The 27591-nt window shown below is 39.8% G+C and overlaps 2 protein-coding genes and 1 long non-coding RNA gene across 3 annotated transcripts; 1 reads left to right on the forward strand and 2 right to left on the reverse strand.

The window, feature by feature from the left end:
* Positions 1 to 4692: 4692 nt before the first annotated feature.
* Positions 4693 to 6470, forward strand: LOC132973349 (uncharacterized). Its single transcript, XR_009672989.1, has 2 exons — positions 4693 to 5805; positions 5955 to 6470. It is a non-coding gene; the product is annotated as an uncharacterized LOC132973349 (long non-coding RNA).
* Positions 6471 to 6975: 505 nt separating this feature from the next.
* On the reverse strand, positions 6976 to 10542 carry LOC132973346 (uncharacterized). The gene is made up of 11 exons (XM_061036769.1): positions 10448 to 10542; positions 10289 to 10350; positions 10057 to 10185; positions 9853 to 9957; positions 9578 to 9777; positions 9411 to 9472; positions 9087 to 9262; positions 8134 to 8216; positions 7795 to 7953; positions 7389 to 7614; positions 6976 to 7266 (listed from the first exon to the last, which is right to left on the reverse strand). The coding sequence occupies exons 1-11, from the start codon at positions 10464 to 10466 to the stop codon at positions 7000 to 7002; spliced, it is 1488 nt and encodes a 495-aa protein (XP_060892752.1). The 5' UTR covers positions 10467 to 10542; the 3' UTR covers positions 6976 to 6999.
* A 1771-nt stretch (positions 10543 to 12313) lies between these two features.
* Positions 12314 to 27086, reverse strand: rspry1 (ring finger and SPRY domain containing 1). The gene is made up of 14 exons (XM_061036766.1): positions 26658 to 27086; positions 24523 to 24575; positions 21882 to 21994; positions 20267 to 20393; positions 19743 to 19801; positions 18814 to 18880; positions 17641 to 17772; positions 17405 to 17520; positions 17142 to 17285; positions 16936 to 17047; positions 16514 to 16616; positions 16189 to 16341; positions 14950 to 15054; positions 12314 to 14757 (listed from the first exon to the last, which is right to left on the reverse strand). The coding sequence occupies exons 1-14, from the start codon at positions 27053 to 27055 to the stop codon at positions 14661 to 14663; spliced, it is 1779 nt and encodes a 592-aa protein (XP_060892749.1). The 5' UTR covers positions 27056 to 27086; the 3' UTR covers positions 12314 to 14660.
* Positions 27087 to 27591: the final 505 nt, after the last annotated feature.

Genomic DNA, 27591 nt, shown 5'->3' on the forward strand with positions numbered 1-27591 from the left:
ATAGACCTTCATAGACCAAATCGCGTCGGTTTTTAGCCCTTCAAAATAAAAGCTTCCAAAGTAGAACCATATAGTTTTCACTTCCTCCGGAAATAAATATAAAGATCTCATTCTTTTATGATATAATATAAAGATCGTATACTATGGCAAGCCGTTCAGGAAATTAATATGTTGAATGAAACTTTGAATATATTGAACAAAGTCTTAATATATTGAATGAAACTTTGAATATATTGAACAAAGTCTTAATATATTGAATGAAACTTTGAATATATTGAACGAAGTCTGAATATATTGAATGAAACTTTGAATATATTGAACAAAGTCTTAATATATTGAATGAAACTTTGGATATATTGAACGAAGTCTGAATATATTGAATGAAACTTTGGATATATTGGTTTATATGCCTTGTGTTGCTGCTGTTGTTTTTGCCTCACGTAGAGAATTTCTTTCAATTTCTTAGTTTTGAAAGAGGGAACATTGAACACAGACCTGTCTTGCCTCGTGTCCACGGGTTGGATTATCGTATTCTAGTTGTACCAACAGAAGGATGATTTTTAATCCCGTTAATTAGCCCAGTCTGTTTGATTTTTTTAATTTACGTTGCCTTTGATTGTTTGTATATTGTGCTATAAATTTTAATTAATTACAAGTTACTAAAACATCGTCCAAAATGTGGACATGTTCATAATAGACGTTTAAACGTCACGTGGTATCAAAGCAGTATTACTCATGGGTGTTTGCATGAAATAAACAAATATTAACACAAAACAAACATTTGCAAAGTAAAATCTACACTTTATAACAAAATGCGTTATACCCTTGTTTTAGGCACATTTGTTTATTTTGTGTTCAATTTGCTATTCTGTAATTGAAAAAATATGTCTAAAACAAGGGTTTAGCTCATTTGATTATAAAGCTTAGATTGTAGAACTTGAAACCTCACACTGCCACAAAAAAAACCACACTAACAGAGACATGATTTACTCATTATGTTGGCCTTCACATGTCCTGAAATGCAAGTGTAAATAAATTCCCAATCTTTGCTTGAGATCATGGTAATGTTTTGGCTGCCTTTTGTTCCTTTATGCTCTTGCAGCTGTGACTTTCTAACAGAGGTTTGTCTCCTCACAGCATTTCCTGAGGGTACAAGCGGGTGTTTGAGGAGTACACGCAGGCCTTGTACCAGCGGTACCCGGACAGCCGCATTGAAGGGGAGAACTATCTTCCTATACCCCTCTATCGGTAAGAGATTGGCTGCCTTAACACAAGTGGATTATTTGCTTTTTTTTAAGCAGCCAGAAAGCTGCATGGGAGAAGCTTTTATGAATTTTTAGGGGTGTGTGCCTGGCTAAAACTAACGAAGCAGTCCTGTATTATCAACTTGTTCATGTTGACAAAGAGCTGTGTGCGAGCATAATTGACAGTTGTTTCCAATCATACAAGTGTAGGAATAACAACATACACAGCCCTGTATAAAACCATTCAGTTTATCATCACCTGCCAGACTAGTGCTTGCATTAGTCCCAGGTGTTTTAGTTAGAGATGTAGTTTCACTGAGACCCTGGAGTCATCATCAGTTGATCCCATCAGAAACACCCCAGAGATTTCTCTTATTAGAGGCAGTATTAAATGGTAGAGTTCCCCTCTTCATCCACTGATTCTCTCTCTGGAACAGACCAAATTTAGTCTTTGGCTACTGACGTCTTCTGGTCCAACCAGTTACACGTTACAGATTAATGATAAGAAAAAAGTGTGAACTCTGTATTGCATGTTGAGTTTTAAATGAATGAAGAAATAATCCAAGTTGAGCGTTTTGAATTTAAAAAACTTAGTTTGAACACATGGAGCCTCACCTTATTTCCTGCACAGTGTTGATAACAATAGTAACACAAGTATAACCATTCATTTAATAATTATAAGTTACGTATATGTTCATGATTCATTAATGGTAATGTGTTGATTTTAATCATGCTAGTACAATGTATACCGGTAATTGAACTTATTCATTGAACCACAAAATTAAGTTTGCCTTGTGTTGCCAGCTCTAAGAATTGTATTCAAATCCAGTTTCTTGTTTTATTTCTGCAGACACGTTGCTTCCTTCCTGTCTATTTTCAAGCTGCTGGTGATTGGGCCGGTTATTGTTGGCAGGGACCCATTCGCCCTCTTTGGTATGCAAGCCCCAGGCATCTGGGAGTGGGGCCAGGGAAACAAGGTAAGGTAAACGGGGTCTCTAGGTTTGATCAAAACTCTGATCGTAAGGGAAACTTTGCCCTGAGAATAATTAAGAGGGCAGAGACAGGTCATTGTCAAAAAACCCCACATAAACATGAACTGAGGATAAAAACTAGGATATGCTTTACTTTGGCTGTTCCTAACACCGTTGTGCCACTGCCAAGTACAAATCAAACCCATGGGATATCATTAGCTGTTAATTGAGGGTGTTCAAACTGTGTTGCTAAGTTCAAAGTTCAAAGTTCAAAGTCAACTTTATTGTCAATTTCAAAATATGCCAGACATACAGTTGAATCGAAATTGCGTTTGTCTCCGTCCCACGGTGTAATAAAACCAAAATAAGGTAAAATAAGATAAATAATATGTATTAATAAATTCTAAATAGTGCAAAAGGTACAAAACAAAATGGTAAATAAAATAAAATTTAAAGAAAAAGTCAAGTTGAAATGTGCAATATGTGCAATGTGCAGTAAACTGAGTGTACTTTTGAATAGATAGCTTCAGAGTTATTAGTCCAGAGTTCTTGGTGGCAAACGGGAGGGGGTTTCAACATCCAGTGTTCGTGGGGGCAGAGGGGGGGGAAGGAAGAGAGGGGAGAGAGTTAAGCTTCCTGACAGCTTGGTGGAAGAAGCTGTTTCCCAGTCTGGTGGAGCCGGCCCGCAGGCTGCGGTACCGTCTCCCCGATGGCAGGAGGCTGAAGAGGCTGTGTGAGGGGTGGGTGGGGTCACGCACAATGCTGGTTGCTTTGCGGGTGAGGCGGGTACCGTAGAGGTCCAGAAGAGAGGGGAGTGGGACACCGATAATCCGTTCAGCAGCCTTCACTGAGCGCTGCAGGGTCTTGCGGTTGGCAGCAGTGCAGCTCCCAAGCCACACAGTGATGCAGCTGGTCAGGATGCTCTCGATGGTGCCTCTGTAGAAGGAGCACATGATGGATGGGGGGGCTCGTGCTCTCTTTAGCTTGCGGAGGAAGTAGAGGCGCTGCTGGGACTTCTTGGCCAGTGATGTGGTGTTGGTTGTCCAGGAGAGATCCTCACTGATGTGAACCCCCAGGAACTTGGTGCTGCTCACTCTCTCCACAGCAGCACCGTCGATGGTCAGTGGGGGTTTAGGAGTGGGGACTCTCCGGAAGTCGACAACAACCTCCTTGGTCTTGTCGACGTTCAGGAAGAGGTTGTTGTCTCTGCACCATGTGGCCAGTTGGCTGACCTCCATCCTGTAGTGCGTCTCATCGTTGTTGGAGATGAGACCAACCACTGTTGTGTCGTCCGCGAATTTCACAATGTGGTTGCTGCTGAAGGATGGAGCGCAGTCGTGGGTCAGCAGCGTGAAGAGCAGGGGGCTGAGCACACAACCTTGGGGGGCCCCAGTGCTCATGACGGTGGTTTTTGATGTGCTGCCACCGACCCGCACTGTCTGAGGCCTCTCGCTGAGGAAGTCCAGCAGCCAGTTGCACAGGGAGGTGCTGAGCCCCAGCTGGTCCAGTTTGCCGATCAGCTGCTGAGGGATGGTGGTGTTGAATGCTGAACTGAAGTCTATGAACAGCATTCTGACGTATGAGTTTTTGGTGTCCAGGTGGGTGAGGGCTGGGTGAAGAGCAGAACAGATAGCATCCTCGGTGGATCTGTTACCTCGGTATGCAAACTGGTAGGGGTCCAGGGTGGCGGGGAGGGTGGGTTTGATGTGGGCCATGACTAACCTTTCAAAGCACTTCATGACGATGGGGGTCAGTGCAACGGGTTGATAGTCATTGAAAGTGGATGGTGAGGGCTTCTTTGGAACGGGTATGATGGTGGTGGCTTTGAAGCACGACGGAACAAGTATTGTTTTGCTTGTATTTGTTACCTCCTGGGTTACAAACAAAGATTCAGAGTGAGCCTCAACAATGACTGCAAATATCAGTGATTAGCAAACAAAGCATTCTTGTACTATCAAGGATTATCACATGTGGACAGAAAGCTGAGACTGGTTACTGATTATTTGTAGTTACAGCATTAGAAAGCATTTGACGTTGACTTATTTTACCAATAAACTTGTTTTATATAAATATATGTACATGTTATGCATAGACAGTGATGTGTGTATACATATTTATTTATAATATATATATGTATAAACCCATAAATTACTGATTACTGAGAAAAGCCTGACTGTCTCCAACTTCATTTGTGCATTTAAAGCTGCACCAGGTTTCCTTTTAGCCCTGTGTGACAGTTTCTTAAATCAGACTACCTAAAAAGGGAATCCATTCTCATTGACAGACTGCTCCCTGTCTTGTAGTTTGCCACTTCATAAGCTGCCCTAATCTTATCAACCAGTAAAGCTGTTTTTGAATGCCACATGCATTCAGTCTATTCCTGAGCGCCTTGCAGACAAAAAAAAAAAAAATGGGGAAGAGGTAAAAGAAATAAACAATGGGCTAGGATGAGACAACCTGATATGATATACTTTTTTTTTTACACATCCATCAAAATCCAAACTCTGGTTAGTAAAGAATTTACGAATGTTGTGAAAATAAAGCTATGCTGTCATTATGTATGTGTGAATAATATCTAGGATATGGGATGTTTGAAACATACATCCTTATTAAATTAAAACTACAAAAGTTATAAGTAACAAAAAAAAAAAAAGATTTGTAAACAAACCATTCAGGCAGTATTTACCAGGTCATTTCTCAGTTTGGCTCAGATAAATATTTATCTTAGTTAGCTGAGAATCAGATATGAGGAAATGACTTATTGTAAGGTATTTGTTGCTGCAAAAAGTCATTTGCAATTGACTTCTTGTTTGTGGGTTTAACCTCTAGTTCATGCAGTTAAATAACTTTGCTGAACACTCATCAGGAGATGTTGCTTTTCACTAAAATGTTTCCTCCCATTAAACAGTTAACAACCAGAATCACCCTTTTGGGCTCAGTCCTTTTATTGTATGATCGGTTCTGTGCAGTGCATGATCGAGTGATCCATGAAGTAAGTACAATGGACAAGTTAACTGAGAAGGTGGAAGAGAAAATCTTCAGACCACTGTAACTCAAGTTGTCCTGTGTTTCTTTCACATTTATGCTTGATGATGGTGTTCTTCCTTAGTAATATGCTTGAAAACCAGTTAATGTCTACAGGAGCGTTTGAGATCACGTTAAATGGTGAGTCGGTGACTGACAGCATGGTTTTTACTAACTAAACCCAATTGTTTCAAATTATTTGGGCCATTTTGCATTGATCATTGATTAGTACCTTGACTGCAGTTTTAACAGTTAAATGTACTTGCAGTGCCATTTCATATTAGAACTTTTATGACTTAGATGGCTTCAAACATTGTTAGTCTTTTGTTATATTATTTTGAACTAATGCTATGTTGATGGAACAAAATTCAGTGCATTACAGTGATGTGGTGTTTTTCCATCGATGTACCAGTGTGGTCAAAAAACTAGAATCGGGTCACCTGCCCTCCATGCAGCAGCTTGTGCAAATCCTGGACGAGATGAAGATGAACATTCACATGAACACAAAACCCCTCCACTCCTAACCCTACTCTTCACATCCTGGCTGGAGCTACAAGCCCCTCCATGTCAGTACAGTAGGGTTCATAGCACTGTTTAACCAAGCATGTTTGATTTATTTTCTAATATTAATGTTTTTGCTGATCTTGGAAAAAAAATATATATATTCTGAAGTGTGAGACTCTAGAAATGTTCATTCTTTTTCTCTCCTTCTTAGGTTTGAGGTGGGTTTCTCTCTGGGCTGTGATTTTATGTTTATGAAGGTCTGCGCTGAAGGCAGGATAACTGCTAGCACAGACTGGATGTCCCCATCACTCTTCACCGTGCCCCTCAGAGACAACCTGCCCCTGACGCCAGAGAAGGATCCAGAGAGTGCAGGCCATTGTGTCATTTTCTTGTAATATTCATACTACTGCAGAAATCATCCAGGTGACATCAGTGGTCCCATAATGAGAGATTAGCCTTGATTTGTATAGTCTTTAACTTGTTGCATATAATTAAATGATGTGGTTTAAAAAAAGCGATGTCCCTTGTACCACTGAGCCATAAGTAGGATTTAAGTGTATTGTTCTAATAGTAACTTAGCTGTGTAGAAAATGCAACACTTAAATATGCCGTCACTGTTAAATTAACAACACAATTGTGTCTTGGTATGATTTCCAAATAATTTTTATATTGACATAATTTGGAGGAAGCTAAGAAGATGAATAAAACATGGAACTATTTAACTGTGTCACTGGTGTGTTTAGGTTTTCTGTTTGATGTGATAAAGGATGTGCTCAGTGAAAAACTAATTCAGGAAGAGATGATGGGTTCAAGTGGATAATGTGACAACCACATAGGTATAGGTCAGTTTAGGTAAAGAAAACCTGAGAGGATAAGTAGGATTCAAGAGTCCACCTTTAAGCCATCTGCTCTATTTTAATGTCATTAGGAGGGTCTGTGGGTGTGCACTGATTTGATGACAAAGTCAATTTAGCATGATTAAATTGTGAAACTACAATACAAGTGAAGTAGTACCCTCTGAGCTTCTCTAGCCAACATCCAAAAATGTCATGAAGTTGTGCAGAGGAAACCAAGTTTTTTTTTTTTGCAAATCATCAATACCAACAAATTGGTATTATTTTGTCCCTCGATTCCATTTGAAAAATGTAGAGTTAAAAAATGTGCCAAAATCAAAACAATTATTTCAGCTCTACAATGAAGACTTCAGAGCTTTATGCCGTAAGGGAAGTGCTTTACATGTGTCACAGAGTACTTTTTCACAGATATCCCTGAAGGCACCAGTGAATGAAGTCTCTTTCACTCTCACTCATTATCACATCAGCACCGACTTCCAGAAGCTTGTTGGCAAGAACATGCTGGCGAGAGGCTTTGGTCGTCTTTGGCAGCCGGGGATGGGAAGGTGTGATCAGGTCCTGGTGAAGTTGCTGAATTGGTAGGTGCATCCTAATCCTGGCTGCCAACACAAACAACTCCTCCTTTAGTACTGATGGTCCTGAAGAAGCCATGTTTGTTTCACATGATGCCTGGGGAGGGAAATCAAGTTATTCTTGCACACTGTGTGGCTTTGAGCAATATAACTTCACTTTGTTTTGACTGAAATTAAATTGTAGACCATGGTCAGATCATAACAGAAACGGTGATTCACCTGAGTGCAGCAGCAACCCACACTGAACTTTGCCTGCTGACCTCCTGCCAGGAAAGAGACAAAGACTTGCTCCTTTCCCAGGACTCGGACCCCAACTGCTTTGTTGAGGGACATGAAGACAGGCTTCAAGGGAGCGGGGAAGAGGCTCTGACTTCCCCAGCTCCACCGACGTACCCTGGCCCCCTCCTCGTCCAAACACTGACCACCTGATCTGTTCAAGGTCAGCCTGCATCATAAACACACAGCTCAATCTTTGATCTCCAAACATCAGTTTAGAAAGATTATCATAACGAGCCCTATTTGATTAACCCATAGATTCAATTATTACATACAGTATTTTTCATTAAGACTTTACTTATTGGAAACATTCAAATATTGTGATAGATATAAAGGCTTTGCTTCTTACCAGGTGTTTCCATTGTTGTGATAACATGTTGCTCTGCCGTCAGACTGGAACACGGCTCTGATTGGTTGATGCGGCACAGCACTGTCACCATACACGATGCACACCCTTCCATTCTTTTGAGTGACCACAATAATTAAAGCCAAGAGGCCCGAGGGATAACTGCATGACGATAAGGATGAGAACATCCACGGCAGAGCACATTTTGGTATTGAACACTCTATCTAACATGGCTGTGATTTGTTTTAGCTTAAATTTCCACATTGCTCCTTTTTTTGTGCCCTTAAATCTAGGTATTCGTGTTATATCAGGTATATCATGGATTTTCAGCATGTTGGATACAAAACCTGAGCAGACCCATCAGGGAAAACTGTAAGACATTTCAAGTCTTTGCCATAGTACTTCTGTAGAATTTCTGAGCGGCCCTGTGAACAAATAGAATTAAACACGGTCAAAAGAGATCGATGTTCTGTGTCTTGTTTGTTCTCATTATTTTGATGAGTACTTGTCAGGTGAAAACACTATTTTCTTTGCTGGGTGCTCGGGGCAAAGATTCCCAAATCCAAAAAAAGTAACTGATTACAGTTTACAAAATAATGAGATGAAGTTTTACAAGCTTTTGCATAGAGAGTCCAAAAAAACTGCATTATAGAAAATGTAGGACAAAACATTTTTCAAGCCAGACTTCTACTAGGGACACAATTTTTAAAATCTGCTCTCACCCCTTTCTTTAATTACAGTACAATATGGAGTCACCGTTATAAAGCTACAGCTGTTCAGAGCTGTTAATGTTTAGACACTTAAAACACACAACAAGCTTATATTTGTTAAAAGTTGCTGTTGCTTTTGTTGTATTCACTGATCAGATGAAGTGCATTAAAATTAGAGGAGTATATTTTGTTAATTTCAGGGTAATACGATACTATATTATCTTGATACAGGTATTTTGCAATAATTGATATGTTGCAAGAAAATCACATGATACATCACAATATCCGATTAACTCAGGAACACAAAATGCTCCTAAAAAATGTAAAGTGCAGGATTTATGTGTTTATTCTTTGTTATTTGGCGTCAGTTTCACCTCTTAATATGCATCATCATTGACCTTCTTTTCATCGCTTTCAGAAGTTATCGTACTGTATTCTTCTTTCTTTATCCTGCTGTCTACTTTTGGTCAATTATAATTATTTCTATGGTTTCATCAGTTAATTAAAATAGACTAAGTACTTACTTAAATATGACAAGCGTTTAAGTTCTTTATGGATCCAAAAAGAAAACATGATTGTGGGTACCTGATGACAACATATGCCAAACTGATTAGTCCTGTGGTTACAGAAAGGAAGCGGCACCTCTTCCTCTTCCACTTTGAAATGCTTCTCAGTTTCACCACCAGGAGGAGGCCCTGTCCAGCATCCTTTATCTGAAGCAGGACAGAGCTGATACCTGAGGACCTTTGATGATGGGGGAACTAAACAAAAAAAAAAAAAGGACAGAAAAATGTATGAGTCTAACAAAGCTTTTTAAAGACACAGTTATTCTCCAAACTGACTTGTCTTGTGGTACCAATAATGAATTTATATAACAGACTGAATTATGTCTTTGTGTATGCTACTCACGAGATTCTGCCTCAGGTTGATAGACTGTATAATCCTCCAGGATTCTTGGTTCTGATTGTTTTCTAATAAAAAACGCAGAGTAATTTTCTTTTACTTTATGACCACACATTTGTTTTTATTACCATATTACCAAATATGACAAACATTTTTATGATGCAAATGTATACCCAAGTGCACTCCATAAGTCCATGGTGAACTTGTTGTGATCCTCCATCTCCCTGCCTTGTATGAGACGCTCCTCCGCCTCTTTAGACAGCTGGTCTTCTTCCACTGACGCAGTCGTACCACCACTCCTCAGATCCCATCTCTGCCTCACCAGCGTCTCCCACAGCTGCAGCCAACGCTCACAGCAGAAAGGAGGGACTGTCTAAGAAACAAGAGAGGACGTAAGAGGTCAGTCGTGCATCAGGCACATTAGACTATGTTGTTTTATTATACTCACTTTCTGCCTTACATCCGGCCCCTGTACCCAAGTTAGGTCCAGTGGAGGTTTGGCGTTTCCTCCACAGTAATCGCACTTCACCAGGTATTCTGTCAGAGGCTTGGACTACACACAAAAAAAGTTAAATTGCACTGATCCGAAACATAAAGCTATGTTGCTGCAGATGGAAAAATAAATCAGTTGACAGAAATGTAATGTCAGTACCACTGGGACACCGGTTGTCAACTTTATCCTGTGGTCATCAGACTCCCGATTGTACCTCAGAACTCCTGCTGATCTAATACCAAAGGTGAGCAGGTCACTGATAGACTGTGGACACACTTCTGGTATCAACTGAGAAAGAAACAGGCAAATGAGCAGAGATTATGGTAAATGTGATACTTATTGAGTAAAAACATGATTGAAAGGACAATAAATTAGATTTAATCTGTCTTACATGGTCATCCAGGCCAGACGATTTCTCACTGAGATCATACTCTGATGTAAATACAGATGCATCTAATGGCAAAATCAAAGTTAGTAAAGATAGGAAATTAAAGATTTCCCTTTGCAGTTTACTTTAAGAAAATAATTATTGTGGTTGGAGTGGACTCACAGGAATACATTGAACTCATATTTATTTGTGTCCCTCTGACAGGGGATGAATCATTGCTTTTTGTCACAGGAACGAAGCATTCATTGCTTGACTTAAGTCCTGCAAATAAAGAATGTATATGAAGAATATAGCTCAAACATGTGAAAAACCATCAGAGACTCTAAATTAGAATATCTCTGTTACACATACTTGTACTTGCAAAAACTGTAGCAGAATCAGAAGTATATTTTCTTAAAAATACATGAATTTACACACTGAAGACAAGAAATAGATTCTTAAAATGTGTTTTTTTAAGATTATTAATTCGATGAAATGAATTGCAATGGGGAAAAACAATAAACTAGAGGGGGCCATTTTTGTATAAATTACATTATTAAAGTAAGAGCTGGAACTACTGCAACTTTAATCACATGCACAATGCTGCTGCAATTTACAAAAGCCTCACCAACAAGTGAACCTGCATTAATGTTGTCAAAGAGCGTTACTGTCTGTAAAGCTTTGCTGTATTTAGGCTAAAAGACTTTCCCTTGTCCGGAATATCACATAAAAGAGTGTTTTATGAACAAACCCAAGATGGGGAGGAAGAAAATACAAACACGTGATTCTGCTATTTAGGAGTATTGGCTTAACATCTTTCGTTAAGTTTTATTTACGAAAACAGAAAAATGTTTAGCAATGTTGTTCAACTATACGATGATTGTCACTTCAGGTAGCCAATTGTTTGACCAATTTGATCGGCAATTGAAACGTTATATCCAAAGAATCCCAGCTTAAACAATTGCATTTTATCTAAAGAAATATAAAGTAGCATAGGCCTACTTTTTTATTGGATTTAGCTTTAACCTAGAAATAGATCTACGATGTGCAAATATTGTTTAGCTACGCGGTTCATGAGTTATTAGCCCAAACATATAAAACAAGTAGGTTAAGTTATTAGTCCCACTGTAACTCTAAAGAAAAAAATAGCAAATGTAACATGCTTGTGGGAGGTCTTTTGAACTCTAACACTTAATAAATGAACACCAGGTAATGCACTCACCTCCATGTGTCACATTTTGCCTCTGTTGTCAGTTACCATGGAGATCAAATAGCGCACTAGAACAGTGTATCACGTCATATTCAGAGTCCTATATATGGCAAGCCGTTCAGGAAATTAATATATTGAATGAAACTTTGATTATATGGAATGAAGTCTGAATATATTGAATGAAACTGAATATATTGAATGAAACTTTGAAGAGCTTTATTTTTATGGCCACTTTCAAATCATTGTGACAACAAGCTGCTTAAATATAAAAAGTGTGTCTTTAATACAGACGTCATAAAACAAAGTAAATCTATATTATGTATATTTATCAACAGAAGTTTAGACATGCTGGTCAGAAAGAATATTCCTTCTACACCTTTTTCCTCAGATATCACTTTGTTCAATATTCTGTGTTTCAAAAACAGAATAAGGCAACACACACGGATTACAGTTAAGTGCAATGACAGTATCCCACTTATAGAACAGCCACACAGCTAGTGATCTAACAAGAAAGGAAGGCAGATTTCCCCTAAAATTACAGTGAATAATATAATTTATAATAATACTATACCCTTTATTGGGTTAAATCTTGTTGTCATTATCTTCCTGTTGTTTCATTCAAATTTAGTTAACAATCAAATCTTCAAAAGATACCAGCTGTCATTATGGTTTAAATTTAAGGATTAGTCAGCTGATATTTACCGGTACAGAATATTGTCTGGTTAGATACATTTTTAATGTAAGAGCTACATATTTTGTTTAAGACATGTTTCAGTAAAAATGACCACAGAGTGAGAGTTAACAGATTATGACTCAGAAATGAAATCTCATACAAAATATTCACATGTACATACATTTATTACAAATATCACAATCCAGGAAACAACAATTCTCCAATCAATCACATCTTTGGGAACTCTGGGGCAAAAGTCCTTTATAGATGTTTTTTAATTTGACGTACTCGTTACACTCCTGAATCTCCAACCGTAGAATTTTCTCTCCCCTGCATGTTTAAGGTGCTCCAGGAAATACAAGATAGCAAACAGTGACCCGACCAGTCTTTAGTCCTGCTGAGAGATGCATTTTGTCTTTTAGAAATCATTCTAATATAGGCTGGATGATTCAACAGATTCTGTTCATGCATTTCAGTTGAGAAGTAACTCTTTCGTAAACAACCTGACTAAAAACAAACCAAAAAAAAAAGAAATCAAACATTGAAGTGTCATATAGTCTGAAATGTCATTGGATTTCTTTAAATTATACAAATAGAGACTTTCTTGAACCAGCATCTCTCAAATGTCCTTTTTGTCGCAGAATATTAATGTCAGCCAACCCAGAGATGCTTCAAGCAAAGCAAGTGACAGAAAAAGAGAGAGAGAGCGTAAACATGAGGCTCCGATGAAGACACGGGGTGAAAGATGGAGAAATGGCAATCTGAGAGCACAGAGATTTGCTGTTACATAAAAGCACAAATAGGAGAACCACATTGATCTCAGCATGAACCAGGGAGTTACATATCCATCTGACAAAACAGTTTGGACAAGATCACCTCTGATCTGAAAACAACACACCCCACAACACTGCTCTGATCTGTCGCAACATTAGCATTATTTTGTTTCTGCACTGAAGTGAACACTCTCTAGGTCATGTTGCCATTGTTGTGAGCAGTTTCTCATAACGTATGAGGAATATTTCAATTCCAAATCAGACCCAAAATAACATGAACAATGACTCTGAGGGTACTTAGTAAACAGGTATTTAAAAAATTCAACATTTCACATTTCTCTTCAACCATTTACTTATCTGCGAATACAACACTGCCATCAATCAACAAACCCTGAAATACCTCTCAACCAAGATTTTTTTGTAACCATTAGTTGGCCTTCATTATTAACACAAAAATAAATCACAGCATGTGGAGCGAACATGATCGTCTTGATACAGACGGCTGAATTTGTCACGACAGAAGAACTGAGCCACACTCAAAGGCATGCTGCATCACAATTTGTTGCCACCAAGAAAGAAATCCAAGAAATTGTTGGATAAAATGCAATTGTAGACAACTTCCTAATTGACTCTTCAACTGTGCATAATATTTCTGGGGGAATAATAAGAAGATGTCCGTTCCAGAATAACCGTCTGTTAGTCATAATCTCTGTGTTTATTTGTCGTGGTTGTTTCCATACATGACTGAGGCCGAGGCAACATCAACACAACTGAGCAAAGACAATAACGCACAAGAAGCAGCAGGGTCAGCAAGTGCTGAAAATCAAAAGATCAAATACAGATTCAAGTATTTCACATTTAACTTGTTTTAAAAATATAATCGCGTCCTCAACGCTCTCAGTCGTGAGACAGCTGAATCCATTTTTAACGTTTGCTTTTGTAAACTCTATCATAAAACTGAAACGGAGGAATAATTGTGAAACTTTTGAGCTTTCCAACAGCGACAGCAAATCTTATATTTTACCTAAAGGTGTCTTTAATGATGAAAGCAAATCCTGTCAGTGTATGACTGAATAGTTGAGACAGTGAAGCAGACTGATGAACAGCTGTTGGTAAAACCTTAAGAGAAGAGAATGAAACTGCTACTTTGAGAATGCCATGATTTGCATTTCTATACCCACAACATGATATTTAGAAACATCTCAAATTACTCTGTACCTTTTATTTAATACTGTACTACAAGCCGTGCTCTTTTCTGCTACCTGGCCCATTCAGATCTGCAGATAACTGTGATTGGATTAAGTAGTAGTAGCCCTGGGCTGAAAGGGTGTCTGATAACTCTACACAGGGGGATTGCAGATGAGAGGTTGGTTCTGTCCTTTTCTGGTTGGCTCCTCACTTCTGATTTTTTTTCCTACAGAAAACATACAGAGTACAAAGTTGACGATTCTTGGCCCAGCTTCTGCTTCGAGTCGTCAGAAGGATACAAAAGAGGAGATGTTGGTAAATGAAATAAAGCTCCCAGGGGTCCAGCTGTAGTTTAAATTCCCCTCCTCTTGACTCGTTCTTCTCTCCACCTCTCCATCGTCACCTCCTCTTACCAGAATGAACAGTTCTGGTCTCATCACAACACTGTGGCACCATCCGTGCAGCTCTGTTGGGCGAGAGGGGATGAGAGAGGGAGGAGGAGGCTGTAGGGCTCGTGTGTCTCGCCTCACTGGAGGAGGAGCAGGGAGTGTGTCAGGACACATGTGCAATAAGTCTGACACGGGTCTGGATGTCCTGGCGGCACAGGGGGCACGTCTCTAACTGTAAGGCACACTCCATACACATACCACTACAAGAAGATGGAGGGGGACACAAAGGGAAGATTTTATTATTAATTCACAGAAAAGGCCAGATACAAGTGAACAAGTGAGTCTACTGACCTCAATCAAAGATTTAAAAATAGTTTTACAGTCAGTATTTTTGTGCAGTCTGAATAGTTTTGTGCATTTAACCTTTTCGTTGACAACAGATGCACACTTACCCATGTCCACAGGGCCGCAGCTCCGTGTCAGCCATGACGTCACAACACAGCGTGCAGCAGTTGTCTCTGATGCTAACCTGCTTTAGTAAGGCCAGACGCCGGTGTCTGGAAAACACAAACACACACGCATAAACAAACAAGCAAAGACACACAAAGAAAATGATGTTTCCTTGTATGCACATTGGATTCAATGCTGGGTTTTTTTTTAACGCAGGCTGCCATGAAACCTTTCTGAGAAAGTTGTTCACACATACACCACACAGAGGAAGACTAACCATGTATGATTGAGGGGGGGGGGAGGCAACATGGAAATGGTGGACGAAGCAACAGAGTCCGAAGCTAAAATGACAATTTTTGCCTTTACATCAATTTTAACATGTAGTTTGATATTTTCATGGTTTTAACTTAGAGTGGGAAGACCAGACTGACATTTCAGAAACTTCATCGACCTACACCCACTCGCCTGCAGTAACTTTACCCAAATATTTCCTGCAGAAAATGACATTTGTGTCTGCGTGTGTTTTCACATGCAGCTCATCCTGAATAGTTTCAGGAAATGTGCAGACTTAATTAATACCCTAGGGCAATCTAAAGTTGCTACCAAGATTTATTTTATATATTTTGTTCCCCCAACACAGCTTGTCTAATAAGCCATGACCACGCTCTGTGCAATCCATAAAATTATTAAAGGGTTCTGTCTTCAGTTATTTTGCTGAAGATAGCTCTGGTCTCAACTTAGTCGGACACAAACCCCTTAGCTCACACATTCATAAAAAGAGTGAGGTGGGCATTTGTGACATCTCCTCTATAGATTATGTTTTGGTTCGGTAATGAACTGTTGCCAATGTTCTTGTGCAATTTAAACAATTTAGGAGTTGGCTTGCAAAAATAGAAATTACCCAATATTGGGTGCCTAGGACTTATATTTTTGTTGCCATGGTATTGAAACAGATATCAATATCAGTAGAATTTTACTCGTATCATATTAAAATTCAGGCATCAACTATGAACTGCATTGAACAGAATAAAACATTTTTTACAGAGCTTCTTTAATGTAGGCAACACTTGAATGAGTAATGAAAACGGTCTCTGTACACTGGAGAGACCCAAAAAATGAGTCACATTTGTATCACCCCACAACCTTTGTGTTTAATATTCGGCAGAATCACAAGTACAATTTTCAGCGTTCATTGTGTTTTATTAAACACTGGCACAGAAATGTCCAGATGTGTTGCTCACCTGGGTAGGATGATCTTCTCACTGGGCAGAAGTGAAGCAAAGTCATTGAATGTGCTGAACTTTACAGAGGGAGGGTGACGGAAAGGCTTGGCCCCAAAGTTAAACTCGCACTGCTGGTATGACATGAAGCTAGCTGCCGCAAAGAAACCAGACCTGAGAGAGCAGGGAAAAAAAAGGAGGTTATTAGAGAAACAGAGGTACCATGAGAGAGAAGAGGGATATCCACAGGAGAGAAAGAAGGAGGGAGGGACAGAAAGAAAAACAAGGAAATGAGGGAGACTGAACGCGGAAACAAAGAGTTTGGTGACTCTGTGTGTGGACTCACGTTGCTGAGGAGAACACCTGTTTCTCTGGTGGCAGCTGATGTCCGTTCAGATAGAAGATCATCTGCTTCTTGCTGAGGTCCAACAGGAAGCCGATTGCATCTCCTAAACAGGACACGAATCAACACACGCAGAATTAAGACTTGTTAAACTGTTATTGTTATCCTCCTGTGTGGGAGGGAAACCGAATCACGGCCTGAATGCTGGCGTGAGCAGCAGTGTGTAGGTGCTTTAATCACAAACCCGCCAAGGGGCACTGAGAACAATGATCAATTTGTAAATAGACCAGTCCGACATTTAAAGAGCGGTGCCCCCCCTCCTATTGTTCAATCTGACAAATGTTTAAAAATGTCCTTGACGTGATTGATTAACAAATAAAAACAAAATGCTTTTCCAAAGTCATGACTGTGCGTGTAGTGCGTACCCTCCTTCCAGCAGGGGTGAGAGTGAGGTTTACTGCGAGCGTTGTACCAGATGAGCTGCCTGCAGCCATCATACGCACACGAGTACTCATCATCTCCAATCCCATAACCCTCCTGCAACACACACAAACACAACATGTTTAATTGTGTGAAACAGTGAAAAGGAAAGTTCAAACACTGAATGGGTCGAGGCAGTGAGGATGAGTACATGGTTGAGAAACTTGCTGTCCTTGGTGGCCCATCCGATCTGCATCACGCCCGAAGTAATGACCGTCACCTCGTAGTACCAAACGCCTGAATCCACGCAGAATGTGCAACGTACGCTCTCAAAGGAGGACGCATCACATCGTGCCTTAGGCGGGGAGAGAAAACATACATTACTTATTCAGATTTTATATACACAAAAAAAACCAACTTGATTCTTTATGTTGGAAAAAGAAAGTTTTGCTAAATATGTCAGTCCTCACTGACCTCTAGTCCAGTAGGGGAGATCTTGAGGTACTCGCTGACGTCGTTGCTGTTGAGCATGGCATTGATATTTGTGAGGTTGACCTTTTCGTAGGTGAACTGACGCCCCTCCTTTAAGACTAAACAGAAGACAACAGAGGAATCATCCTCAAACTTTCTTTTCTTATGTGACTCATCCACAAATTAAAGAAACTTGATAAAATGTTGTGATCCAACAGACACGCAGACTGTTAACTCACACAGGTTGTCGAGGCTCCACTGTGAGCAGAACCCCACCTGCCTCTTGAGGTAGTCGATCTGCTCAGCCCACGACTCCAGGACAGCGAGCCGATTGCTGATACACGACTCAGACACCGTTAGTTTGTTCTCACCTAGGGGCAAGAAAATGTACCACGCACATGTGTGATAAAACAACCAAAGTCTTAGTTAATAAACCTCGAGCACAAAAACAGTGACTACAGGGAACATGTTGTTTAAACGCTATTTCAAATATTCCAAACAAACATTACAGAAAATTCTCAAACAGCTTAATCAAAGCTGAATGTCTCAGCTGCATAACGGATAAAAGCAGAAGTGGCAAGTTTTAATCTTGAGTATTAACATGCCTCAGAGTAGTGTTGTAGTTGAGACCACACTAACCGGGACTAGGACATACCCGAGACCAGAGTGCTCAGAGACCGAGACAAGACCGAGACATTTAGAGATCAAACCCGAGTAAAGACCAAGGCAGGGCGAGACCAAAATAATAATAATAAGAATAATAATACGCTTTTTTTATATAGCACTTTTCAAAACAGGGTTACAAAGTGCTTTACAAAAAATAAAATAGAGAAATGTGAGGAAGGCAATAAAGATCAAAACTAAAACCATAAATATCACAAACACAAGTTGATGATTTTTCTAAAGGGGCGTGTCATTCACTTAGACCGTAACACCGGGAAGGTTACGGTCGTAACCAGGGCATAAAAATCTAATCATGAATTAATTTAAGTTATTTGTTATTTAAGAAAGACGCATTTTACTTCTAATGATGGTAATGACGTGGAAAAATAGCCTATCGGTGGTGGTCTTGATTTAAAACCCGGAGTCGGCCCCTGTCTGAAACCGAGACAAGGCAGAATAAAAATGCTTTGGATCCCAAAACGAGACCAAGACCGATTTCAAGTATTACAACACTACTTCAGAGCAACAGTTTCTTTTATGCAACCTGTTTACTTTCCACATACTGTATTGGTCTGTAAATAAAAAGGAAACACTGTTGTCTCTGTGTAACAGTGTCATATTTGATACTCAAAAGAAAACTACCATCAGCGGAGTAGTACTAAACTTCCTGTTTGTTTTCATAAAGAAGTCACCAGTTTTCAGCCGTCTAACAAAGAATTGTAATATGAACTGGTCTTTAAATGACTTACTGGTCTGGGAGAACTTCTCCAAAGCGATGAGAGCAAACAGCATGACGGTGGGGTGCGCCTCAGAGCTCTGCAGGGAGATTCACAGAAAAGACAGAGAGGACATAGTTTTGGGGTTGAGCTGTTTTTAAGGATTTGTTTTTTTGGCTCAGACAAAAAAATTAAATAACAGTTCATATACTTTCATTGAATGATGCCTTCCATTATTTATTAGCAGAAACTCTGCTTCTGTTGACAGATGGTAGATGAATAAAATGTTTTGTATTTGAGAGCCTCGTCATGAACTTCACTCTCAGTTTACTTTTCAGGATAAACTTTACCAAGAAAATCTACAAATAATATTACTGTTTATCCTCTTGTTGTTTATTTTGAGTCTCTCACATAGCTTCTTGCAACTTCCACATGCTGAAACATAGCGCTGAAAAGTAGAAGCTGCATAGTAAAAATGTAGCAGTGCTTTCCAATATTCACTTTAGATCAGTATGAAAGATTGTCTTGTCGCTCTGACAGCGGGTTAGAAAACACTTATTTTCTTTTCCTTTTGATAATTAACTTGAACTTTCTGACTAGTAGAAGTGATTGATGTGTAAAAAGCAGATACTTGGCTACTCTTTCCACCCCTAAGTTTATAGAATATTTAATGATCATTTCCTAATACTTTTTACTTTTAAGGATCAAGAAGTCATCATTGCCAATAATATGAATAAGCAACAGGTGGATAAGTAGCGCTTTCACTATCTGAAAATGTAGGTTAATATATTTTTTAAGAACGATGAGTATAATTAGAAAGGTGGTTATTAATTAAAGGGAAGAACTGAATGAAGCAGTATTAAAAAAAATGTCTTTCCTAGGGTTTCAGTTTTGAAACAACCTTTAAAAAAAAAAAAGGATTCTCGGTTGTTATGTGTGTGCGTTTGTGTGCGTTTACCCACCAAGCTCTCCAACAAGTACTCGAGGGTCCCAGGACTCAACAATCCAATACTGGCCGGACCTTCAACAAAAAGGGGAAAAAGACAAAAGTTAGACAGCTGTAAAAGATCTTTTCCAAAAACATGTCCCAAGAAAATTATTTTTGGAAAATGTCTTTGCTTATTAACAGCAAAGAAACTCAAATATATAATCTCCTGTAACACTGTTTCAAAGGAATCTAAAATATCACCCTACTGACACTTCTATCTCGTTGCTTTCACTTGATGTCTTATTTTGTTAATCATGAAGAAACTTCATTACAACTAAACTAATCTGAGTATGCACTTTACCACCAGACTACTTATGAAGACATAAAACCAAACCTCCATGATTACACATCACTCTGGGGAGTGCAGTCAAACAAGGACAATTATCCCCAGAAGGGTTTAAGTCTGTCAATATCTTCAAGATAGCAAGCGAGTATCATGGAAGTAAAGAGGAGACTGGATAGGACTAGAAATCTCGAGTGTGAAAAAGAGGACTTTACCAGCCAGTTTCTCCGCCAGGCATCCGAGGACAGCTGTAGTGTTTCTGTGTTTAGCAGGGTTCAGAGCGTCCTGTCGTGCTAGAGCTGAACTCAAACTCAACATGTCAGAGAGTTTCTGCAGAGCATCCTGGAGAGAGGAGACAAAGCAGTATGTTTTATTAAAGGTCTCACACACACACACAGCACACACAGTCACGGGGGTGTGGATTTCACGCTTTACATTTTAAACATGTGAATTAAGTTTATGTTTTCTGTTGAAAACTGTAGAAAGTCCAAACAGTTAATAACGTCTCAGTACGCTCTCTGTCCTCAGGTCCCTTTTGACAGGGAAGCAGGGGGTCCTTAACAGATTTTATTTGTTACAATACGGGGAGGGGGAATGTGGGAAAGCAGAGACGAAAAGAAAAAGAAAAAACTTTTGGAGCTTAACACCCCTCTTGAACTTTTCTATATGTCGTCATGTCACAACTGCTAATCAAAAAGGGTTTTATAGCTCGTATGTTATGATCAACACAAAGCAGTACTTTTTAAGTGTGAGGTGATATTATATGGTATTCAAGATAAAGCCTTTCAGATTGCATTTTGGCAACAGGGCCTTCACTAAGCTCAGCCGTCATCACGTCTTTGTGCATTCTTATTGATTATGCGACGGCGTAATGTTGGTGTCCCAGTCTGTGAATTCACATTTCACGTTTCGGAAGCACGGCACAGCGGGATCTCCACATGCACAAACACACACAGCACTGCATTTCCCCGCTGGCTCGGCTCATCCCGCATCGTCCCTGTAACGCCTCTGTTACTACCTCCAAAGACTGTTCAGAGGGAGGATCACTTCGTCTCACCCTTTCCGCCTCCGCAACATTCATATTTAAGGCGAAACATCACATTGAGGTAAATAGCGCGCCTTAAAAAACTGCCTAAATAGGACTGAAAGAAAAATTGCTTCCAGCATCATTATGTAACATTCAGCCAATTTCCATCATGTAAATGTGTCTCCACACGATACCTGCGATGTGGACTGCGGTTGTTTGTTCATCATCAGATAAAGACCAAAATAAGTTGATTTGAATTCCAGGTTGCATCATTGTAAAATCTCAAAGGGACCTGAGGGCTTATGCAAGGCACTGTAATCTGATAATCCACCTCTATAACAGTCTTTAGTATCCACTGGAGGTTAGTCCAACATTCTGGTCGTCACAATAACACAATTTGAATCTTTGATGTGTTACTTATATTTAAAAAGAGACTCGATAACAATTTAAATTCTGCAGCAAAAGACAAAAATCCTCTGCCAGCTAAACAGGATTATACTTTTTTAAATACCAAACTGCTAACAATGCTTGATAAGAAAAGTGACTGGACATGTCCCAATATATTTGTATGTGTGTGAATCAGCAGCCTGCTAAATGTCAGTGACTGAGTTTGTTATGTCCTGAGGTGTAAAAAATAGGGCGAATTCAAATGAATAAAACATATTTGTGACAGAAAAGTTCAACACAGAGAAGAAGACAAAGCTTCAGTCATAAAGAGGGACCAACATGGATTAGGTTTAAGTGGAAGGATATCAGAAATGTGTAAATGTGTCGCCTTAAGTACATACACGTGAGACACTTACCTTGGTCGGCAGGGGACACTCATCCAATAGAAGGGTGATCACTGCGGGGCCAAGCGGATCGTCTAATGGGATCACTCGGATCAACGACTGGACGACCTCTAGCCAACCATCATCTGAGGGAGAAGAAAGGAAGAGACTGATTCAATTAACGTGACTCTTGTAATAAATCCTGCAACAAAAAACAACTCTTCCAAAATACATCATGAGTAAATATACAGTCCCCTTGACTATGAGAATCACAAGCAAAACAAACACTAAAACATCCACTTCCTGTCCATTAGATGACTCAGTGAGAAAATCTCTCGATGTCGATCACTAATGAGAGCGCCGGCCAACTTCCTGATGAATAATGCAACATCAGTCATAGCATGTGTCGCACAGAAAATGACTGACTTGCTGCTTGGCTACCTTCAGGGTTCAGTATCTGCAAGCTAATACGCAACTTGGCTGTTGTAAGGCCACACAACACCACACCATGTGAGCGACAAACACCATATGTGACTAACACAAGAAACAAACACAAGAACTCAAAGGCTACTGGGTAAACATACACACACACACACACACACACACACACACACACACACAGCAGGAGAGCGTCTTTCCCCATGTGGGTACATGAATAATAAACACAAACATTGACTGCAGCTTCAAGTAGAGCCAAACCTGAAAAACGTTAACACCTGTCAGTTACTGCCACAGTAATTATTTATTCACATTTAGTAGTATATACTTGATCCCAGAAGGGAAATGCAGGTTTACACTTTGTTATTGAGAGACATGCTGCTCACACATGCAGGCCTAAACACACACAGGCACACACACAACCTATGGATACACATTAATGGAGAGATGTCAGAGTGACGGGAATGCATGCAGGGAAGGGCTGTGCTCCAAAAATGTATATGACAACAGTGTTTCCCCTACCATTAATATTAGGGGGGCGGCCCATTTGTTTTTAGATTTATTTTTTGGCTTTTTGTGCCTTTATTGTAGAGATAGGATAGTGGATAGAGTCGGAAATCAGGGAAAGAAGTCATTTAAGGATACCTTTCCGATAGAATAGGACAGCTGTCATTAAAAGTAACACATGAACACCAAGATTCCTTCAAGTGTTTGTGTCGCCGTCCGTCTGCCCGCACCCCCTCCCCCACAAAGCTGTAAACCTAGGGGAAACACTACACAATATATCGTCATGTGCTCCTTTCAAATACATGCATCGATGCAGATGTTACAGAATCGATATGGCTGTACTCAGGAAGTGAAAAGTAGTGACAAACACATGATGTCTGCAGTGTAAGCTGTATGTCCCCGCTCGTCATACAAGGTCAGAATGTGTGTCATAGTAATATGGAAACTTAGCAACAGACAGAGAGAGGGTGGTTTATTGAAGGTTTCTCCAGTTTGACATAAGCAGCCTATTCTGTACCTCATTCAAACCCACAAATCTTTGTGTGCTAAAAATATTTTAAAAATCTGCTAATCCAAGAACAGAGCAGAACAAACAAACACTTTCAAAATTAGCTTACTGTTTGACACCACATGTTTTGAATGTTTAATTGTACTTATATATAATGGATAGAAGAGTTTGAGTGAGTTGTCAAAAGATGGCTTCATATCAATAATCAGAGAAAAAAAGACAGCGACTGTCTGCGGCTTGGAAAGTTACGGCAATATCCCTGCCTCAGCAGTTTACGGAAACACTCCACAAGCTCAGCCCGAGGGGAACGAGACGTCATATTCACAAAAGACCTGTTTCTAATTCCAGGAACTTTTCATCAGTCAGAAGAAACGATAAATCCTCTGCATAATTTATGAGATGTCCAATCTGCGCAGCTTCATTCTAGGGCGCAGTTTAGTTTCAGCATGAGGAAAATGTAATCTCAACACTAAATCTAAACATGTCTTAATCAGTCCCTGAAAATGCTGATTAGACTGTAAACCAAAACTGTTTTTCTACTTCAGAGGGAAAATATATTATTATGGTAGAAGCTACAAGACATATGCAATCCTCCGAAAAAACACAGTTGAAATGTCATGACCTGTTATTCTGTTTTCTTGGAGACCGGGCCTCATTGATTACTTTACAAAAACACAAGATAACATCCTTATTCACTGATTGCACTAAAACAGGATCATGTTTTTTGGGATAAAATACTTTCTGTTTCCCCCTATGAGTTCCTCTAGATGCTTTAATTACGCTTGTGGAGTCACAAGTTTCCTAACGGACAGATTGTTTACTTGATGCTGATATCTCTAAAGTTACTGTCCAGACTTGAAGCTCTGAGTACTGAGGGAGTGTCTGTGAGTGTCTGTGTTTACAACACTAATGCAGAAGACTTTGCAGAGGAGGCTAGTGGGAAACGCTGGTTGGGAGTGGCAACAGAATGAATACCACAGTTGAGACCAGGACAGAGGAAAGGCCAGTTTGACAAAAGGAAATACTTTGTTTATGTTAGATTGATGGTATGAAATAATGGCGATCTGTCAGCCATGGTAAGAGATCACGTCTGACTATTTCCCACTTAATTTATCTTGTTTAAAAAGGAACTTTTTAACAGAAAAAAAAGCATTTCATTTTGCAGAGTTCTGTTTGTGTGTAATCCACAAAAGTGCAAATGTGTTTTTAGTTGTTCCTTACCTGTCTCTGCCATCTCATGCAGAGTGATCATGGAGTAAGGGGGCTCTTGGTCACTGAAAAACAAAACAGAAAAGTGAAAAGGCCGGTTCACAGGTGTTTCTTACTTAGCAAACACAAATCCAAGAATTTACGACACTGTGATTACTGTGTCTGGAATAACAGAAACGAATACCTTTGTGTGTTTCTGTGATTTCACTACAGGCCAGAGACAGTATTGTCCCATGAACAGGTTAAGCCATGCATGTAGTACATTGGGATACAGTGTTTTTGATGATGCTGCTATATGTTACGTGTCATTGCTCAAACCAAGCTGAAGACTGCTTTTGTTTTGACAGCCATAACGTCAGATCCTCAGGTTTCCAAACACAGTTAACTAAATACTGAAGCGGCTTTTTTTCATTTATATGTCATACTGTGATCAAATTCTTGGAAATCGCTGTGAAATAAAGATGCCACACTCAGCAGCGTAGCTCTCAGAGAATGATAATGATAAGAAGAATGAATGGTAAATGGTAAAGGGATTTGAGCTTGTATAGCGCTTCTCTAGTCTTCTGACTACTCAAAGCGCTTTTACACCGCAGGTCACACCTACACTTTCACAAACTGATGGAGGTTGCTATGGAAAGTGTCAATTAGAAGTAACTAATCCCAATCATACACACTCATACGCCGGCAACAAATCAGCGGGAGCAACTAGGTCAGTGTCAGGGTGAAATGTCTTGACCAAGGACACATCGGACATATGTGGCTGTAGGAGCTGGGGATCAAACCCCCAACCTTCCCAGCTGAGGGGCGACCGACTCTACCAACTGAGCTACAGCCGCCCCAAGTGAAGTAAAAGTGTTCAACATCAACCCAGAAAAAAATTAAGTCTTGCTACATCATTACAGCAAGTCATCTCAACTCTTAGAGGAAACATAACCCAGAGTACAGGAAACTGACTTGCACAAAATACATTAAGCCACATGTGAATGGTAATAATATCTGTTGCAGCTGCGTGTAATACTTTATATAATTTAAGTCACATCTGTTGAGAATTAGCAAGGTCTATTCAGTCTGCTAGCTGTGTATCATCAATATGCAGACTATTTTGTAAACCGGTGGGTTAAATTCATTCAGTATCTGCTGCTGTTGTGCGTCTTAAAGTCCCTGGTTATGCTTTTTAAAACCAAAGCAAAACAGAAAACATGAAAAGGTTGGATGACAAAGAAGACATGTGGTAAAGATGATGGAGGAGTTGTTTGTGAAGCTGTGTCACCTTGGTACTTTTGATCTGCAGTAAGACGTCAAAGACTGAAACATTGGCACTAATGAGCTTGGATACATTTTTGATGACAAAGAAGTTTGAGGTCATTGCTGGCGTAAACAAGACAGGTGTGAAAAAAACAAAACAATCAACAGATCTCATAAAGCAAAGTATGATGAGCAGCTCTAACAACGTTCATTACATCCGTCTCAACAAATCTGTAACACCTGTGTGATTTATTCCATGTGATTACAGAAATACTAAAAGGCCCTTTTTAAGCATAAATAACAGTATACTAACACTTGATGTGTTCATAACCTATCATAAAGTTGTATGTAGCTATAGGGACGTACTTTATTAAACACAATTTTTGAGGAGCTTCTCCTATGAAGACAAGTTATATTGTAACGTTTGACTTTGTTTTCATTCATCATCTGCCAATAAAAGTCGCCTCCAGCTATGAGCACCCACATAAGGAATCATTAGTTAGTCAAAGAGTTTAATTAACACTTTCATCTACTTTGACATTATTCTGTGAAACGTGTTGCTAAGAACTCTGCACAAAAAGCTTCACAGTGCTGTTTATTTGAGAAGAAAAGCGACACTTTACTTAGTCATCCCAAAGGCGTGACTCGACTTTGTACACAAACGAGCCTCGCATGTGATATTTGTCTATTTGTGACAGAAAAACATCCTCAAGTCATTCTACTTCTGAAAGACATCTATTCTAATTGGAGGGTGCATGAGTTTTACCAAGCTGCTAATTTGAAGTGAGAGATCAGCTCATGGCATTTGACTAAAACACTGTCAGAACAGATACCACTATTTCAACTGTAGAGTATAAGTTTAAAAACTGTAATGTAAATATCATAACTTGCATCAAACTTACTTGTCTACAAGTGTCCTGATTACAGCCAATGTGTCCAGCACCAGACCATCCACATTCTGCTTCTTCCGCCTTGGCTCATGGGGCCCTCTCCCTCTGCGCGGGGGCCTCACTGGGTCCCTGGGCCGACTGCTTCGGGCCTCTCCAGCTTCAACACTTGCGCCTGTACCATGGTCAACCCGCCTAGCTTGTCCTCGGGTTGCTCTTGATGAACCATGGTGATGGTCCTCCAAGTCACTATCCTCCCTGCACACACAGCTGTTACCCATTGTTCCAGTGCTGGAGACGACACTAGCGAGGGTCTCCCAGAATGGAGGAAGGGAGTTTGAGGAGGAAAGGAAGAGCAGTACCCGTGCAAGGTTCCTGCAGGCACAGTAAGTGATCCAGGCAGCTACTATCATATCATTTGGAGAGCGTGGTTTTTGGGGATTCTTATCCCAGAGGGTTGGGTGGGGTCAGCGTATATTAACATACTGTTCCCAAGCCGAGATCTAGTACTGGTTAAAGAGTTATAATAAAAGGCTTGTTAAAGGGACCAGGGAGAGTCCGATGATGCAGCAGGAAACTCTGTGAACATCACAGATCTCAAGGCTCAGGTCCAGTTACCATCCACGGCTCGCATAGCTGTGATAGAAACACAAACAGAGAAGAAAGATTGAGGAAACTCTGCCCCCAAGATGCATCCAATCAAGCTTCTTATTTTACTTTAAAACTATGATCATAGAAAAACTGCAAACTGACTGAAGTGACTCATCTTAAGACACAAGTGTCTTAAAAACATGAAAACATTAGTGAACTATCTTATTCATATGCCAGGCAAAGTAGCTTTTAGACAGTGTCATGCTGTTTCACTATCATACCTTACTGTACGAACAGATATCTACAGAATATCAACAATGAGAGAGTACAGTGTTAAATTGTTGAGACATTTTATCAC

The sequence above is a fragment of the Labrus mixtus genome, chromosome 4 (genome assembly GCF_963584025.1).
Source record: "Labrus mixtus chromosome 4, fLabMix1.1, whole genome shotgun sequence".
Lineage (NCBI taxonomy): Eukaryota > Metazoa > Chordata > Actinopteri > Labriformes > Labridae > Labrus > Labrus mixtus.